Below are 19,287 nucleotides of genomic sequence, written 5' to 3'. Positions count from 1 at the left end.
TCACTGGCCTCTGTGTGCCTCCAAATGATTCTAGTTCAGTTTGTTTTTGTCCCTCACGGTTCTATCCAAGTTGACCTCAGACAGAGGCTTTTGTGTAGGCTATATGTGTTCTAAACTGAAGACAAAGAAACAAAAGTTGCCCTGTGTCCAATCATCCACATGGCTGGCTGCCCCTTTGAAATCATCGGGAAGATTGACCATTATTTTGTTTTGATTTATCTGACACACTGTCCGACATATGGCTGGCTACCTGTCATGGCTTTGGGTGGAGTGGGGTTGGGTTACTGCTCGGGGGGTTGGGGTGACGGGTGAGTGAGGGGTTTGGAGTTCAAATCAAATCAAATCAAATCAAATGTATTGGTCACATACACATGGTTAGCAGATGTTATTGCGAGTGTAGCTAAATGCTTGTGCTTCTAGTTCCGACAGTGCAGCAATATCTAGCAAGTAGTAGCTAACAGTTCCACAACAAATACCTAATACACACAAATCTAAGTAAAGTTGATGATGTCACAGTGGAATCATCAGCTAGGTAGGAGGCTATGGAGTTGAATGATCTCTAATAGGTTACTCACTCTTCTTGTCCCATAAGTTGAAACCAAGTTATGTCTAATTGAAGTACTTTTTGTGTCATCGCAAATTAACTGCATTATACTTTAAAAAACACTTTCAACTTCAACCAGTAAAATTGCTCTTTGGCTACAGCCTATGTCAATGAGCGTTAGCATTCTAGCTAACAACTGCTGCAAACAAAAAAAAATATTTTGCAAAGATCACAACCAAATATAATCTTAGCGACTGTTCAATCAAGAATCAAAACATCATTGTAAGGTATGAGAACCCCCAAAAAAGTTATTTTGTTTAGAAGTAATAAAAACGTAAATCTAGGCTATGTTGAAAGGGCGCAGATGGCGATGGCTTTTTTACAGCAGCCAAGCGTCGCGCGCATCTGTGCTTAACGTCATTGTGTCGTGTACTGGAAAGGAGTCTATTTCATTTGAATGAAGTCAGATCTTTTACTTATAGCTAAAAACATGCAAATGTTTTTGTTTTCGGCTGCCTGCTGATGTAGCCTAGTGCGTGTCACTAGACAAGTGTGTGGCGCAGAGAGCGGGAGAGGGAGGGAGATGACGAGAGAGAGAGAGAGAGAGGGCGAGAGAGAGAGAGAGAGAGAGAGAGAGAGAGAGAGAGAGAGAGAGAGAGAGAGAGAGAGAGAGAGAGAGAGAGAGAGAGAGAGAGAGAGAGAGAGAGAGAGAGAGAGAGAGAGAGAGAGAGAAGGGAGAGAGAGAGAGAGAGAGAGAGAGAGAGAGAGAGAGAGAGAGAGAGAGAGAGAGAGAGAGAGGGCGAGAGAGAGAGAGAGAGAGGGCGAGAGAGAGAGAGAGAGAGAGAGAGAGAGAGAGACAGAGAGCGGAGAGAAGAGAGAGAGAGAGAGACGAGAGAGAGAGACGAGAGAGAGAGAGAGAGAGGGCGAGAGAGAGAGAGAGAGAGAGAGAGAGAGAGAGAGAGAGAGAGGGCGAGAGAGAGAGAGAGGACGAGAGAGCGAGGCTATTCACCTCCAACTGGCACCAGCACAATGCATTATCTAAGCAGGTTGTACGGCGCATTTTAAACAGATAGCGGCACAGACTGTTCAGTCTACAACCACGGAGAAACAAACACCACAACCGGACCGGCTGAGTAACGGAGGGGAAAGGTAGCCTTTTAGTAGCCTACCGCTACGCATGTTGACGCTATACTCTGTTAAGTCCCCTGTTCTCTCTCGCTCTGTCCGTCTTTATCAAGGGCTGTGAAGGACGAACGGGAAAGTAAAAAAGTATTCGCCGAGATAGTGAAGCCAGTTCAGTCACATGACCTACAGAATTTACAAGCTGTCAGTAGACTATATGCACGCACATTGCATTCTGAACACCGGCTCACCGAATGGAAAAGAAAAGCTGTCCGGCCGGCTTCGGAGCCACTTGAAAATAATTGGGGAATAACGGAAGGTCTAAATACTGGAAAACAAAAACAAATGGCAGAATAGATTAACACGAATTTACACGAACAGGGCTTCATTCGTGTGTGAACTATTTTGCCATTAGGCAAGACAAACCTGCATATTTGAACGGACGTGAGTGACCTTGTTTCAAGGGCTAGAGTTACTGCAACATCCCGTTTCTCTCTACATTCTCCGGGGGATTTATTTGGCACCAATGGCGACTTTGATAAATGAAACTGGGACGAGAATTCTGGACTAAAGGACCATGAATAATAAATAATCGCTCAACCGTGCGAGGAACCTCAGAAAGCCCCGCCTACCCCAGCACGGCCCACATGACCTAGTTTCGGAGGGATGACATCTCGAGTACCGGTACCTGTCTTTTGGCTTTGACAGACAACAATTGACGTAGGATGTATTGAACCTTGATGGACATGAAGTGAGAAATTGTTGTTTTTGTCCAGGGCCTTTCACTCTTTTGCCAGTGAATTACGGAAACATTATTATAAAGGCTGCGTAAATGTGTTTTAAGCAATGATAGCCTATATCAAGGACTGCAACTAGATAATCTATTCCGTATTTTATGTAAAATACCAATTGGAACGGCTGCAAGACAAATTAAATATTAACCTTGATTGCTGGATGTGTCTAACCTTGTGGACTTAACTGGGGGTCAAGGAGCAATTGTGAGGAAACATAATAATCAGGAGTGTTTCCCTCTGAAGCACTGGATTAAATTCATTTCCTGTATAGGCTACCCCCCTGTCATTTCCTGTATAACCCCTGTCATTTCTTTATTACCCATCGGGAGAATAATTCTACTGACTCAGGGAATTTCATGCTCATGAAAGCCATTTTCATTAATGGTGCTTTAAGGATGACACTTTATGAAACCTCCCTTTGGTTTTAAAACTGTTATTGAGATCAAAGGTTTGCAGGAGAAGGGCATTTTTGACAATGAAAAAAGGGAGAAAGGAATCGACAGCGAATCATAGGAGCTGGTGTCATAATCCCCTATCTGTCAATAATCAAGAGGGCCATGCTGTGATTGACAGCTAGATCAATAAAAACGTATCAGCCAAGCAATAAAAGCCAGCCAAGAGGATCTGAGGGCATTTGTTATGGCAATGACTACAAAAGAACAAGTGCTTTTAAGGACAGAGAAAGTAGAGCGTTTCCAACCCCTCAATAGAGATTTATTGGAGCCAACCAATCATCAAACAGTCCATCATTCTCCTCATTCAATCATGTTCTTCAATTGCGGCCAATCGCTGCCACCCCTGCTGCGGCACACGGATGTCCCGGTCCGCATCACGGAGAGCTTCATCCTGTCCGGTTACCGCTTCCCCAACTACAGCCTCATCCAATGCCTGCTCTCGGCCTTCCGGCCCACCAATGAGACCGGCAACTTCTGGACCCACTTCCTGCCAGTCTTCATCTTCGCCTTCTACTTCCTGGAACCGTTCGGTTTGGAGGGCGCTCCGCCCACCGGCGACCCCTTCTTCTACCCGCTGTGGAACTACTTCACGGGAGTGTTGTGTCTGCTCATGGCTAGCAGCATGGCTCACCTCCTCAACTCCATGTCTGTGGTCATAAGGGAGGTGTGCTTTTTCGTGGATTATGGAACTATCAGTGCTTACACCGTTGGGTCTTCATTGGCCTACTACTACTACATTCACCCCAGGGCGGGGATCCTGGAATTGGGGGATGGGAGACACAACAACACCCAACAGGATCCTTCTTCACCGCCATCATCATCATCATCATCCTTGGCCATGCCAGAGTTCAGCGTGTTTTTCGAGACCTTATACATCCCCAGCTCCTGCCTGGTGGCCATCATCTGTGTCCTGGCCTGCTGCAACACCCGCCAGCGCTGGAGAACCTACCGCTACGTCATACGCACCCTGGTCTTCCTCCTGCCCTTCCTCGTGGCCTCCACCCCCATCTTCTACCGCCTCCTCCACTCCTCCCCCTACCTCCCAACCTCCTCCTCCTTCTCCTCCTCCGCCTCCATGGCCCAGTTCTTCTGCCGACACTGCTTCTGGCTGGTGGTGTCAGCCCTGTTCAACATCAGCAAGATCCCTGAGCGACTGTCACCGGGTAGTTTTGATATCTGGGGGCATAGTCACCAGTGGTTTCACGTCTGCACCTTCCTGTCCATTCTCGATGAACTTCATATGATCAATGGGGAGGTGAGGGCTATACTCCTTCACCCAGCCCTGGTGGTCCCCCCAGCCATCCCTCCACACCTCCCCGGACCCACCTTAGCCTCCACCTACGGGGTGATGCTGGTCCTCCAGGCCTCAATCGCCTCCATCATCGCCTGGTTCTCCTGGTGCGCCAACAGCATCTACAAACCCCAGGGAGACCAGTTGGAGAAAGAGTTCCTCGCTAAAAGGCATCTAAAGTGTCACTGATGTTGGATCTGATTTATGGAGAGCTCTGACTTTATTCCAAAACGTAGGCCAGTCATTTAGTACATTAATTGACTGAATTGATTTGATCACTTGAACATGCAGCAGCAGCACATATAACTTATGGAGGTTAGGGAGGTTACCACTCACATAATATAAAAAAACAGCAGCATATGTTTTCATGTATTGTTTTTATTTTTAGTGACTCAGTAACATTCACGTTCTGTAGCCTACTTTCCTTTTACCTTCACCCATTGCTTTCACCCTTTCCCCTTTCCTTGGACTATATGGGTAACTTTAGCTTTGAAAGGGTAAGTGTGGGGTCAGCCAAGATTCAAGGGTGTTTGTTTTCCATGTTCACTATGGGGGTGCTATTTGGTCCCCTGGATTAGGGTCAGTGTTTTGTGGGGTTGGAACAACTTGCCGGTTCAGTCAAGGACTCACATTCTGTTCTAGAACGAGGTGATAATTCTATTCCTTAAGTGGGTTTTAAGGTAGAGGACATTGGAAAGGTGTTGTTACCCAAGGAGACCTAAGACCCACATAAGATCAACATGTTAACAATGCTCTTAAAATGTCACAGTGAGATTTTAGAAACGTTTGCTGCCATGCTGTCTTTGAATGCTCACTCGGTTTGTCTCCTTCAGCCTTCCTCCACTTCCCCTATCTCTCTGACTGAAAATACCTCTCTCTCTCTCTCTCTCTTTATCTCTCTCACTCACTCACTCTCTCGATTTATCTCACTCTCAAATTCTCTCTCTATATAAATTATATCTCTCTCACACCCTCGTGATTTCATTTTCCTTCATGTTATACTTAATCTCTCTCTTCATATCTTTCTTGATACCTTCTCAAAATACTCTCTCTCTCTCTGTCCTGCCACACTCAGTTTAATGTCATGCCACACACAGTTTAAGCCATCTCAACAGGAAGTGGGGTAGCCTTGCCGACAACAGAAATAGACCAAGACCTCACTCAGTCTTACGTGATTGCACTCTCAGGGGCGGAAACCAGAGGGTGAAGCCCAACTTCATGTGCACTTTCAGAAGCCACGGCAGTGTTTTTTTTTTTTTTTAACATCTTCAAAATACTTTTATGTACAGCATATTTCTAACAGGTTTCTGATGATGTATTGTTGATTTAATGTACTAGACCACAGATTCGATTGCTATCAATATCAATGGTCAACTTCATACTATAGCTGCATGTACTGTACACTGATTGCACTGAAAAACGTTCTACACTTTATTCATGGTAAAGAAACAACGGCCTGAAACAGTCAGTGATGGAACTTTATTTTACCTGAGGGTATATCTATACATCTGAAGCCGTAGTGAGGATAGATGCATTGTGTAAACCACAGGAGGCTGGGGGCACCTTAATTGGGGAGGAAGGGCTCGTGGTAATGACTGGAGCGGAATCAGTGGAATGGTATCAAATACATCCACCACATGGTTTCCATTCACTCCGTTCTGGCCATTTACTATGAGCCGTTCTCCCCTCAGCAACCTCCTGTGGTATAAACTCTTATCAGCAGATCGTTGAGGATTTGTTCCCTTGCTCAGACATGCCAGATCTTACAACGCCTTGATAGGTATTTTACATGTCATATGTTATAGCAATCTGGGGCCTGAGGGCACAATCAATGACGTGGCACGCAACCATTGGTTGATGAATGCAATGTCTGTGCAGGGGAGCACGACCTGAATGTTGACAATGTGGACGATTGGATGAGGCCACCAGGAAGAAACACTCTGGTTAGATTTGCACTCAATCACTCAGGTTACTTTGAGGAAGTTGTTGACCAACGAGATCCCTGAAGGCTGATTGTTTATTTGTCTCTCAACCAATCATGCAAATATTTGCATGAATTAGCCTCCTCTTGTATAGATCATTAGCAGTAGCACTTTTAAATACTCCCACTGAATGTTCATTCCCTGGGAATGTAAGAGAGACCACAAGCCATGCTTCTAACTTAGCTAGACATACAGTAGATTAGCTAGGATAAACAATGATGTTATAATTGTTATGCTCTGGACATTTTCATGTCTCCTCCCCCATATCTCTGCTCTCCTATCTCTTCCTTGTTATGGATTCTACTGCTATCTGTCTCTTCCTGGTTATGGATTCTACTGCTATGTCTCTTCCTGGTTATGGATTCTACTGCTATGTCTCTTCCTGGTTATGGATTCTACTGCTATCTGTCTCTTCCTGGTTATGGATTCTACTGCTATCTGTCTCTTCCTGGTAATGGATTCTACAGCTATCTGTCTCTTCCTGGTTATGGATTCTACAGCTATCTGTCTCTTCCTGGTTATGGATTCTACTGCTATTGGTCTCTTCCTGGTTATGGATTCTACAGCTATCTGTCTCTTCCTGGTTATGGATTCTACTGCTATCGATCTCTTCCTGGTTATGGATTCTACAGCTATCTGTCTCTTCCTGGTTATGGATTCTACTGCTATCTGTCTCTTCCTGGCTATGGATTCTACTGCTATCTGTGTTTAGTTCTGTCTTCGTTTGAAGAATTATGCCGTCCGTTATGGAGAAAAGATAGAGAAAGCATGTCGTGTTTAAAATGTAAGAGTCTGATCTGATTCATGTCTTTATATCAGGGCAAGCCGTAAATATACATAACAGAGTTCTGCAAACTATCCTCCATTTTAGCTCCAAATGTCCAATGTCGATAACTGTTTTGGAACCAACAGCCCATTGAAATGCACAGTTTCCCAAACTCTATGGATAACTCTATTTATGGGTAAATCTTTGGCTCTGAGAGTAATGGTTTTGCCCTCTCCCACGCTCTGAGTTTCTTTGCACAGTGACAGTGGACCAGACCAGTCCCGTCTTAGAGATGAAATACAGTAATTCAAAAATAATTTGGAAAAATTGTCCAAGTCAACGTGGATATAATGTCATTTGTCACTTCCTTGTTGTTAATGCTGTCATTGTCCAATCTGTGCTTCGCTAGAGAGTCCGAGATTTGGATTTAATCCAAAATTGTGTGTTGTATGTTGCACCTAGCCTGTGTGGTTGCCAGATGTGTTTCTGATTTAGCCCACTCCTTTGTCAACTGCTTTGTTGACTCAAACAGACACAAATCTGGCATCCAGGCTTTAATGCACCCATATTATATTATGCCACTAAGTTAGTCAGTATTTGGATAATATGTGTGCAATGCTTGATAGAGTGTGTGATGTTAATAGAGAGGTCTACTTTCTGGGTGACCTGAATATTGACTGGTTAACATCTAGCTGTCCTCTCTCAACTGTGACTAATGCCTGTCATACCAATATTGCTGGATCTCTCTGTCGCTCTCTCTCTCTCTGTCGCTCTCTCTCTCTCTCTCTCTCTCTCTCTCTCTCTCTCTCTCTCTCTCTCTCTCTGTCTCTCTCTCTTGCTCTCTCTCTTGCTCTCTCTCTCTCTCTCTCTCTCTCTCTCTCTCTCTCTCTCTCTCTCTCTCTCTCTCTCTCTCTCTCTCTCTCTCTCTCTCTCTACCCATCTCATATTTCAGTGATCTGTTGAACGCTGGGCATTACAGGGCAGATAGAGAGACGGGGTCTCTTCACAGTCCCCAAGTCCAAAACGAATTCACGGCAACGCACAATATTATACAGAGCCATGATCGCATGGAACTCCCTTCCCATCTCCAATTCCTCAAGCAAACAGCAAAATTACCTTAAAAAACAGATTAAACAACATCTCATGGAACAGCCGGGACTGTGAGGGGACACACAAACACACACACACACACACACTCTAACACACACATTATTTTTGTTGTTGTATTGTTTGTATTCTTTTTTAGTTGTATTGTTTGTGTATTCTTGCATTTTAAATTTGTGTGACTGTCCTTGTCTTTCAGTGTTTTTGTTACTTTTTTTTTAGTGTTTTTTGTGGACCCCAGGAAGAGTAGCTGGTGCTTCTGCAAAAGCTCATGGGGATCCGAAATAAGCAAACAAACAAATATCTGTGCGTTTTACATGTGTCTCAATGCACTGAATTGCACAAGCTTGTGAGCGGTAGCTTTTTGAGAACCACTCTTTTTTTTTTTTTTAAGGAAGGTTATTTTGCTGTTCTGGTCCACGATAGAGCTACATCTCCACATAACATTGCTGTAATGTAAAGGTTGCCGTAACGTTGCAGCACTGTAACATTTCTGCAACGTTTAGGCAACACTTGCTTATAGGAAGTCTACCTTCAAAACCCTACACAGCTCTTTGTAGATAGGCTATCTGCCAGACTTTGATAGAATTATGCATATTACACAACGTTGAGGAAAATAATCTTCCCATAACTTCAACGTAACATTTCAATAGTTCTGCTGCACTGTGAATGGAAACATTGCCACAACGTTAGTCTCTTTATCCTGTCTGTGTAGGCAGGACATGCCAGACTTGGAAGTTATCAGATGTAAAGACACAAAGGCGCAAAGACACTGTGGATGTGAGACTGTTCAAACAAGGCTACATTACCTGGAGGCAGCAACAGGCGGCACACGGGCCAAAACCGGTCCCCCCCCCACATTTTTTTTAACATCACCAGGAATTCAACTAAAATTAGGATATTTAGGAAATCTGTTCCCAAGTATTACCACGAATAAATAAATAGACGTGTAATAATGCCTCAGTGTAATCAAGGTTTGAAATGATTGTTATTTTCATATACAATATAATTTTTGGGCTTAGTTGTGGTTTGCAGTGTACAAATTATAATAATTATGTTCTGGCACCCCGACCATCCGCTCCGACAAAAATCGTCTCGTGGTTGAATCTAGTTGTCGACCCCTTGACCTACAGTGTGGCTTTCAAGGGGTAAAGGCTGATTTTTATATGTGCATTTAAATAGTGTATATGAATTAAAGACGATTAGCAGATCACATTGATTTCATCCTAATTATAATCTATTTTAATTTGAAACGTTTCTTTTTCTGTCTTTTGTCTTTTTCCAATAATATTATTGTGTTTAGAGAGAGCCCTAATATTGAGATGTTGAGATGAATTAATTTTAATGAACTGAATATAAAATAATAAAATGTAGAGACATTATCTATGAGTACTTAGTGTTGTTTTGTACATCTATTTCCGGTATTGGGTGTAATTACTGCACAGGTGTGTTGAGGTATTATAGTTCTTCTTTAAATAACTTTGAATAAGCCAACATTCAAATGTTTGCAAATGGGTTTGGAGAACATGCTGGTGCAGTGTGTCAAGCTGTGCTGTCTTCCGTGTGTGTGTGTGTGTGTGTGTGTGTGTGTGTGTGTCATTGTTTAGTGTTTTCTGCTGTGTCAGTGCTGTGTGGAGGAGCTGGTCATTACATGGTTATGTCACACACAGACACACACACACACACACACAGACACACACACACACATACACACACACACACACACAGACACACACACACACACACACACACACACACAGACACACACATACAGACACTCACTCATCGAATACTCCACCCCCACACTGACTCTTTCCATTCCTCTCTTTCTCTCTCCCTCCCTCCATTTGCCTCCGTCTCTCTATCTGCCCTGTAATGCCCAGCATGGGTAGAGAGAGAGAGAAGTCATGCTCAACATGAGCTCCTGATTTATTTATGTTTTTTTTGTTTTTAGAATGAGATAAACACTAGAATCTAAAAATAATTAAAGACAAGAAGTGATGAACAACAACTCTATTAAATCAGAATAGAAAAAAAAGTAACTTTGCGCCTCAAATTAAGAAGTTTTGACTCTCGCTAGCTAGCTACACAACAAAAACCTAGCCAGCAGGCTAACAAGCCAGCCAGAAAATTGAGCTAGAACAAACCTAGCAAGGGGAGTTAATACAACTACATCAAACGACCAAACTGAGTAAATAAAAAAGAAGCATGGACTCTAACTTTAAACATATCTTCTGTTTTTGTGTGTGAAGATTTTTGGCTATTTTTGCTGGTTTTTGAGCTAAACAGAAGCTAGCTAGACACAGCAGTAGACAAACAAAGCTGGTTGCCATGGCAACAGTGCAGCAGAACAGAGCAGCAGTAGCAGTAGTAGCAGAGCCAACAGGCACCATGTCCCCACTCCCCCTCAGCACTGAGTCCATTCTCTACCCTCCAGAGGCCCACAGGCACCATGTCCCCACTCCCCCTCAGCACTGAGTCCATTCTCTACCCTCCAGAGGCCCACAGGCACCATGTCCCCACTCCCCCTCAGCGCTGAGTCCATTCTCTACCCTCCAGAGGCCCACAGGCACCATGTCCCCACTCCAGAGGCCAAAAATGACACAACGAGGAAAGCTTTTAAACTACATTTACATTTACGTCATTTAGCAGACGCTCTTATCCAGAGCGACTTACATAATTAAAAAAAAAAAAAAAATCATATCCCCGTGGGAAACGAACCCACAACCCTGGCGTTGCAAACGCCATGCTCTACCAACTGAGCTACATCCCTGCCGGCCATTCCCTCCCCTACCCTAGACGACGCTGGGCCAATTGTGCTGCCCCTAAAGGGGAGGCCAGAAACCCTTTTCACAGACCTCTACAAAAACGGTGATGTGAGTAATCTCATCTTTCTCACAGACCAGCCAAATGCATGGCGCTCAGCAGTCTGCTCTCACTACCCATCCATAAAGAAAGAGGGAATCTGTAATGGGTGGAAGCTGAAAGTCAAAGAGACAGACGACCCTGACAGCACCATGATAACAATCAACCTCTACAAGACTGGGACTGTCATGGTGCAAGGTAAACTTAGGCTGTTTGAAACAGACTTTCAGACCATTAAGGAGAGAGCAGAGAGAGAGAAGGACACCACCAGTGACATGCCCTCCCACAAGACAAACTCCACCAGCTCAGGGAGAGTGTGAGCAAACAGCAACCAGACATCCACACCTTAGAGGAGCTCCTAACCAAGGTGCGGACAGAGCAGGACAGCAGCCTTGCAACACAGCTGAAAGAAGTTCAGCAAGAGAGAGACGGACTCAAGAGAGAGCTGGCTGATCTAACAAAGGAGGTGAGAGAGCTCCAAAAAGCCAGGCAGAGCAGTAATAACGAGCTGACCACACTAAGAGAGGAGCTGCAGGAGAGAAAGAGAACAGAGGACAGACTGCAGGAGCAGCTAGATCACCACTCTATGACCTGCCCTCACACAGCAGAGGAGCACACCTCAACCAGCCAGGCCTCCCCAGCCCTGCCGGCTGCATGCCTCCCCCCCAGCCCCCAGAACAGCCTCCCACAGACAGCGGCACCGGCACAGGCCAGCCACACCCCAGCTCCAACACCCACCAGCCCCAACTCTACCCCCTCCAGTCCAGAAGAAACACTGGCTGAGATTGTCCTGTTGATGTACTCAAATGGGAAGTCAGGAGAATAAACTTTTCCCTAGACACAAAACGAAAAAGGTGTGGTGCCCAACAACGCAGAGTGCCATGAAGCTGCTTGATAAGGCCTAGCTCGGGTCGCCAAGCCACATAATCATACACACCGGAAGCAACGACCTGCGTGCTCAGCAGGAGAGGGTGGCGACTTCACTACAGGGAGTGATTGAGAAGGCCTCCGCAATCTTCCCCAACTCAAGGATCGTGGTGTCAACCCTTCTACAGAGGAAGGACTTCCATCCTGCCACAATCCAAAGAATAAACGCCAGCCTCTCCCGGGACTGTGCCCTGCGACCCAATGTACACCTGGCCCACCATCCCACCCTTGATCTGGACTGTCTCTATGACCATGTACACCTGTACACCTGGCCCACCATCCCCCCCCCCCGAGATCACCGAGACAACACCCCGGACCAACACCCTGGACCCCACAGCCACGACCACAGCACCACCAACCTCAATGCCCACCACAGCCCGGCAGGCAGAGCTATGCACAAGCTGTGAGAGGAGCAACTGGCCCGGCCCCCACCAATGAAATTAGTGACATCAAACAAATGCTGAATCTACTGTGCTCACATGTGATAGGCCGAGGGTCATGGTAAGATGAGCACAAGAACTCCACCATCCTCACACTACATCCACCCAAGTGGCATGACACAAATACTATCTTAAATGATAAACAAATCACCTTTGCATAATAAGAGTTTACGTTAATTGAAAAATTGTGAGTGTTTATTTCATTTTGAAGGTAAAGAAAAAACAGTTATGTTGGAATTTACAAGGATTGAAGTCTGCTTTTGGGCTAAAGAGCAGAAACCCAGACTTCCTTAAAGAAATTGATGATGTTGATATTGTAGTACTACAGGAAACATGGTGCAGAGGTGATGTTTCCACTGGCTGTCCACTAGGTTATAGGGAGATAATCGTACCATCCACCAAATTAAAAGGAATCACACAGGGCAGAGACTCAGGGGGAATGCTAATATGGTATAAATCTGAACTAACTAATTCAATCGAATTGATCAAAACAGGAGAATTCTTTATTTGGCTTAAAATCAACAAGGAGGCTATCTTAACAGATAAAAACATCTTCCTCTGTGCTACATACATTCCCCCCATCAGAGTCACCCTACTTCAATGAAGAGAGTTTCTCCATTCTAGAGGGGAAGATTAGTCACTTTCAGGCCCAAGGCAATGTGCTGGTCTGTGGAGATCTGAATGCTAGAACAGCAGAAGAACTAGACACTATTAACAGTCATGGGGACAAACACCTACCGGGAAGCAACAACCTTTCCCTCCCCACATACCCCCCCAGAAACAACTATGACAAAGTGAAAAACAAAAATGGAGTACAGCTCCTGAAGCTCTGTCGAACACTGGGTCTGTACATAGTCAATGGTAGGCTAAGAGGGGACTCTTTTGGTAGGTACACCTACAGCTCATCCCTTGGCAGCAGTACTGTAGACTACTTAATCACCGACCTCAACCCAGTCTCTCAGAGCCTTCACAGTCAGCCCACTGACACCTCTCTCTGACCACAGTAAAATCACAGTGTATCTGAGAAGAGCAGAACCCAACCATGAAGCATCACGGCCCAATAAATTACATGGTACTAAACAGACCTATAGATGGAGTGCAAACAGTACAGAAATCTACCAAAAAGCAATTAGTAGCCAAAAAAATACAATCTCTCCTGGACAACTTTTTACCCTTAACATTCTCCTACAGCAATGAAGGTGTAAATTTGGCCGTTTGGAACATAAACTTTATATTTGACAAATTAGCCTCCTTGGCTAATCTAAAGAAACATAAGAGCAAACCAAAAAGAATAGATGATTAAAAATGGTTTGATAATGATTGCAAAAATCTAAGAAAGTAATTGAGAAATATATCTAATCATAAACACAGAGACCCATACAACAAAAATATACGCCTTCAATATGAGGAAACACTGAAGCAATACAAACACACCCTAAGAACAAAAAAGGAACAGCACATTAGAAATCAGCTGGATGTAATTGAGGAATCCATAGAATCAAACCACTTCTGGGAGAATTGGAATAAATTAAACAAACCTCATAATGAGGAATTGGCTATCCAAAATGGGGATATGTGGAGAAATCACTTTGCAAACCTCTACAGCAATATAACAAAGAGCCCAGAACAACAAGATATACAAGAAAAATTACAAATCCTTGAATCAGCAGCCAAAGACTATCAGAATCCTGTGGATACCCCAATTACAAAACAATAATTATTGGAAAAACTTTGCACTCTCCAACCCAAAAAGGCCTGTGGTGCTGATGGTATTTTAAATGAAATGATCAAATATACAGACCACAAATTCAAATTGGCTATACTCAAACTCTTCAACATTATCCGAACTGCAGGTATTTCCCCCGATATTTGGAACCAAGGATTGATCACACCAATTTATAAAAATGGAGACAAATTTGACCCAAATAATTACATTTACATTTTAGTCATTTAGCAGACGCTCTTATCCAGAGAGACTTACAGTTAGTGAGTACATACATTTTCATACTGGCCCCCAGTGGGAAACGAACCCACAACCCTGGCGTTGCAAGCGCCATGCTCTACCAACTGAGTTACAGGGGACCCAATTACAGAGGAATTTCCGTTAACAGCAACTTGGGGAAAATTCTCTGCAGTATCATAAACAGCAGACTACATCATTTCCTTGATGAACACAACGTCCTAAGCAAAAGCCAGATTGGATTTGTAAAAAATTATCATACAACAGACCACATTTACACCCTCCAGACTCTAATTGACAAACAAGTAAACCAAAACAAAGGCAAAATCTACTTGTGTTTTGTAGACTTCAAGAAAGCATTTGATTCAATTTGGCACAAAGGTCTTTTTTGCAAACTAATAGAAAGTGGTATTGGAGGGAAAATATATGATGTTATTAAATCAATGTGCACTAAAAACAAATGTGCGGTTAAGATTGACAACAAGCAAACAGACTTCTTCTCTCAGGGACGTGGAGTGAAACAGGGCTGCCCAATAAGTCCAACACTATTTAACATCTACATTAATGAATTGGCAAAAACATTAGAAGAATCGGCAGCACCTGGTCTCACCCTACACAACACTGAAATCAAGTGTCTGCTGTACGCAGAAGACCTGGTGCTACTGTCTCCCACCAAGGAGAGGTTACAGCAGCATCTAGATCAGGGGTGTCAAACGTACGGCCCGCGGGCCGGATCAGGCCCGCAAACAGGTTTAATCCGGCCCGCGAGATGATTTTGAATAAAAAAAATAAAATAAATAAATAATAATAATAATTGTAAAGTATAAAAATGCGCTGCAATTTTTCAATAAAATAAACTGCTGTTCCAATTGCGTCCACTGGATGGCGCGATAGCAATTGTGTTAAGCAAGCAAACTGTTTATACCGGGGCAGAGCAAGTAGGTCAAGCACGTGCAGCCAATGAGCTACTTTGTTTTGCCCGCGATATTTATTACGGCTTCTACTTTTAACATTATGTGCTTTGGCACCCTCATTGCCCCAATATGTCTCTGTCAAAAAAGAGAAAAAGTGGACGCAGAGTGCAGAGTGTTCCAAGAAAAATGGTCATCCTATTTAATCACGGAATTGAATGGGAAAGCTGTATGTTTGGTGTGTTCAGAGCATGTTGCAGTGCTGAAAGAATATAACCTTCGTCGCCACTATGTGAGTCTTCATGCCGACAAATATGACAACTTTCAAGGACAGCGGAGATGAGAGAAGGTGAATGAACTGTTGGCGGGTCTGAAGAAACAGCAGTCTGTGTTTACTCACAGCCGAGACATCAGTGACGCTGCAGTGAAAGCTAGCTACCTCATTGCTAATGAAATCGCAGTGGCTTCAAAACCATTTAGTGAGGGTGAATTTGTAAAAACATGCATGATGAAGGCAGCGGAGATTGTGTGCCCTGAAAAGCGGCAGGCTTTTGCAAATATCAGCCTGACAAGAAACACAGTTGCAGACAGGATTTCCGATCTTTCAGTGGATTTGGACAGCCAGTTGAAGCAAAAAGTAAAGTCATTTATTGCGTTTTCGGTTGCAATTGATGAAAGCACGGACATTACAGATGTTGCACAACTGGCCATTTTTTCATCCGCAGAGTTGATGACACATTGACCGTCACCGAGGAGTTCGTGGAGTTGGTGCCGATGACAGATACAACGACAGCAGCTGATATTTTTACCGCACTCGTCGGGCGCGCTGGACAGGGTCGGAGTGGACTGGTCCCGCGCTGTCAGCCTGGCTACAGATGGTGCGCCCTCAATGATCGGGAAAAAAGCAGGCGTTGTGACAAAGTTCAGAGAGAAAGTGCAATCTGCAAATGGAGGACGTGATTTTTGACTTTTCACTGTATTTTGCACCAGGAGGCTTTGTGTTGCAAGTCATTAAAGATGGATAACGTCATGAAGGTGGTCATCCAAACTGTTAATTTCATCCGATCCAGAAGCCTGAATCACCGTCAGTTTGACAGCCTTCTCAGAGAGAAAGACCACATCTATGGCCTGCCATACCACACTGAGGTAAGATGGTTAAGCCGAGGTGCTGTGCTGAGGCGTTTCTTTGATTTACGAGAAGAAATTGAACAGTTCATGGAAGAAAAGGGCAAACCAGTGTTAGAATTTCATTCCGCAGAATGGATGCCGGACCTTGCATTTATGGTGGATGTTACAGAGCACCTGAATAACTTGAACAAACAGCTGCAAGGGCGCAACAAAGTTGTCACGCAGTATTATGACAGCATACGTTCTTTCAAGTTGAAGCTGTCATTGTGGGAGACGCAACTTGCCGGTGGTGATGCAGCTCACTTCCCCTGTCTGAAAAATGTGTGCGTGACCCAACATGTGGCAGACATGAAGCGGTTCAAAGATAAAATAACGGGACTGTTACGGGAGTTTGAGCAACGCTTTCAGATTTATGTTTATATGTTTTTATGTTGATGTGCTATTGTTTTTAATTTATTTTATTTTATTTGTATATTTAACCTATTCTTGACTCTGTGGTTCTTGCACTTGTTTGGGGAACAGGATTTCATTATTTTTATCTACATTTCTGCCTGAGAAATGACACCCTGATATAGTTCTGTGATCTGTGAAACAGTTCTGTTAATCACTGAGGCATTGTGTGTTTGTGTGTTCTTTGTCCTCAGAACTTTCAAATAACTTGAGGTGTTTTATGATTAATAGTGATGTTGTGCTTTTGGACACTGTCCTCAGGCTCCAGCTTTATGTTTATATGTTTTTATGTTGATGTGCTATTGTTTTTAATTGATTTTATTTTATTTGTATATTTAACCTATTCTTGACTCTGTGGTTCTTGCACTTGTTTGGGGAACAGGATTTCATTATTTTTATCTACATTTCTGCCTGAGAAATGACACCCTGATATAGTTCTGTGATCTGTGAAACAGTTCTGTTAATCACTGAGGCATTGTGTGTTTGTGTGTTCTTTTTCTTTAGAATTTTCAAATAAACTTGACGTGTTTTATGATTAATAGTCATGTTGTGCTTGTACTATTTTGGACACACTGTCCTCAGGCTCCAGCTTTATGTTGTATGTTGATCGTATTAAAACAAAGAAAACAATCTGAAGTTGTTGTTTTTAAGTTATATATACCATGATTTTTCCGGTCCGGCCCACTTGGGAATAGATTTTCCTCCATGTGGCCCCTGAGCTAAAATGAGTTTGACACCCCTGATCTAGATCATCTGCACAGATTTTGTCAGACCTGGGCCCTGACTGTTAATTTAAAAAAAACGAATATAATGATATTCCAAAAAAGGTCCGGAAATCAGGATGACAAATCTAAATTCTATTAGAACACACAAAAAATTACACATATCTAGGACTAAATATCAGCATTACAGGTAGCTTTCACATGGCTGTGAATGAGCTGAGAGACAAAGCAGGAAGAGCATTCTATGCCATTAGAAGGAATATTAAAATAGAAATTCCAATTAGAATCTGGCTCAAATTTTCCAATCAGTTATAGAACCAATTGCTCTATATGGCAGCGAAGTTTGGGGTCCACTCTCTAATACTGAATTTACCAAATGGGACAAACATCCAATCGAAATACTGCATGCAGAGTTTTGCAAGACTGTATTGCAAGTGCAAAGACAAACTCCAAATAACGCATGTAGAGCAGAATTGGGTCAATACCCCCTCCTTATTCGAATAGAAAAAAAGAGCCATCAAATTTTACAACCATCTAAAAACAAGTGACCCCAAAACATTCCATCACACAGCTCTACTATGTCAAGAGATGAAACAAGAGAAGAGTCCCCTCAGCCAGCTGGTTCTGAGGCTCAGTTCACTAACCAAAACCAACCTCATAGAGCCTCAGGACAGCACTCAGAAAATCTGGCCCAACCAAATCATCACAAAGCAAAAAGAAAAATATATCACCTATTGGAAAGATACCACAAAAAATCAAAGTAAACTTCAATGCTATTTGTCTCTAAACTGACAGTACATGGTGGGAGACTATCTGACCACTGTGACTGATAGAAAACTGAGGAAAACAATGACTAGGTACAGACTCAGTGAGCACAGTCTGGCTATAGAGACCGGTCGTCACAGGCAAACCTGGCTGCCCAGAGAGGACAGGCTGTGCTCACTCTGCCCCCGGGGAGAGGTAGAGACAGAGCTGCATTTCCTATTACACTGTGACAAATACTCAGACCTAAGAGAATCTTTCTTTCCCAAAATTATCATTCAGTACAAAGAATTTGAAACTATAAAAGAGGAAGAAAAAATCTAATAGTTATTGGGTGAAAAGCCAAAATGTGCAATTTTGGCAGCCAAATATGTGTCCTCCTGCCACAACCTGAGGGACAGCCAGTGAAAAGTGTAATGTAATGTCAATAATATTTCCTGTTTTGTTTTGGCTTTCATACCATGTCATGTGTCTTCTCAGTCATGTTGAGACTGGTCGACTACTATTGCTTTAATGTATTGTTATTCTCATTAATATTGTTGTTGTAGTTGCTGTTAATGGTAATCCCATTTCCACTACTACTATTATTATTATTGCTGTTGGTCCCACCATTTTTGTTATATGTATACTTTGACAATGTAAGTAATTTAACTTGCCATATCAATAAAGTCTATTGAATTGAATTGAATTGAATTGAGAGAGAGAGACAGAGAGACAAAGAGAGAGAGAGAGAGCGAGAGAGAGAGAGAGACAAAGAGAGAGAGAGAGAGAGAGAGAGAGAGAGAGAGAGAGAGAGAGAGAGAGAGAGAGAGAGAGAGAGAGAGAGAGAGAGAGAGAGAGAGAGAGAGAGACAGAGAGAGACAAAGAGAGAGAGAGAGAGAGAGAGAGACACAAAGAGAGAGAGAGAGAGAGAGAGAGAGAGAGAGAGAGAGAGAGAGAGAGAGACACAAAGAGAGAGAGAGAGAGAGAGAGAGACAGACAGAGAGAGAGAGACAGAGAGCGAGAGAGGAGAGAGAGAGAGAGAGAGAGAGAGAGAGAGATAGAGAGAGACAGAGAGAGACAAA

The 19,287-nt window shown here is 43.4% G+C and overlaps 1 protein-coding gene across 1 annotated transcript; it reads left to right on the top strand.

The window, feature by feature from the left end:
- Window positions 1–1,507: 1,507 nt before the first annotated feature.
- Window positions 1,508–7,767, top strand: LOC121571033 (membrane progestin receptor epsilon-like). The gene has a single exon (XM_041882269.2). The coding sequence runs from the start codon at window positions 3,100–3,102 to the stop codon at window positions 4,393–4,395; it is 1,296 nt and encodes a 431-aa protein (XP_041738203.1). The 5' UTR covers window positions 1,508–3,099; the 3' UTR covers window positions 4,396–7,767.
- The last annotated feature ends 11,520 nt before the right edge of the window (window positions 7,768–19,287 follow it).

Source organism: Coregonus clupeaformis, chromosome 35, assembly GCF_020615455.1.
Source record: "Coregonus clupeaformis isolate EN_2021a chromosome 35, ASM2061545v1, whole genome shotgun sequence".
NCBI lineage: Eukaryota > Metazoa > Chordata > Actinopteri > Salmoniformes > Salmonidae > Coregonus > Coregonus clupeaformis.
This window is presented reverse-complemented; position numbering and strand designations above follow the sequence as displayed.

Excerpts from the sequence above, each read along its gene's own strand:
- LOC121571033 (XM_041882269.2), top strand. The coding sequence starts at position 3,100 with ATGGCAATGACTACAAAAGAACAAGTGCTTTTAAGGACAGAGAAAGTA.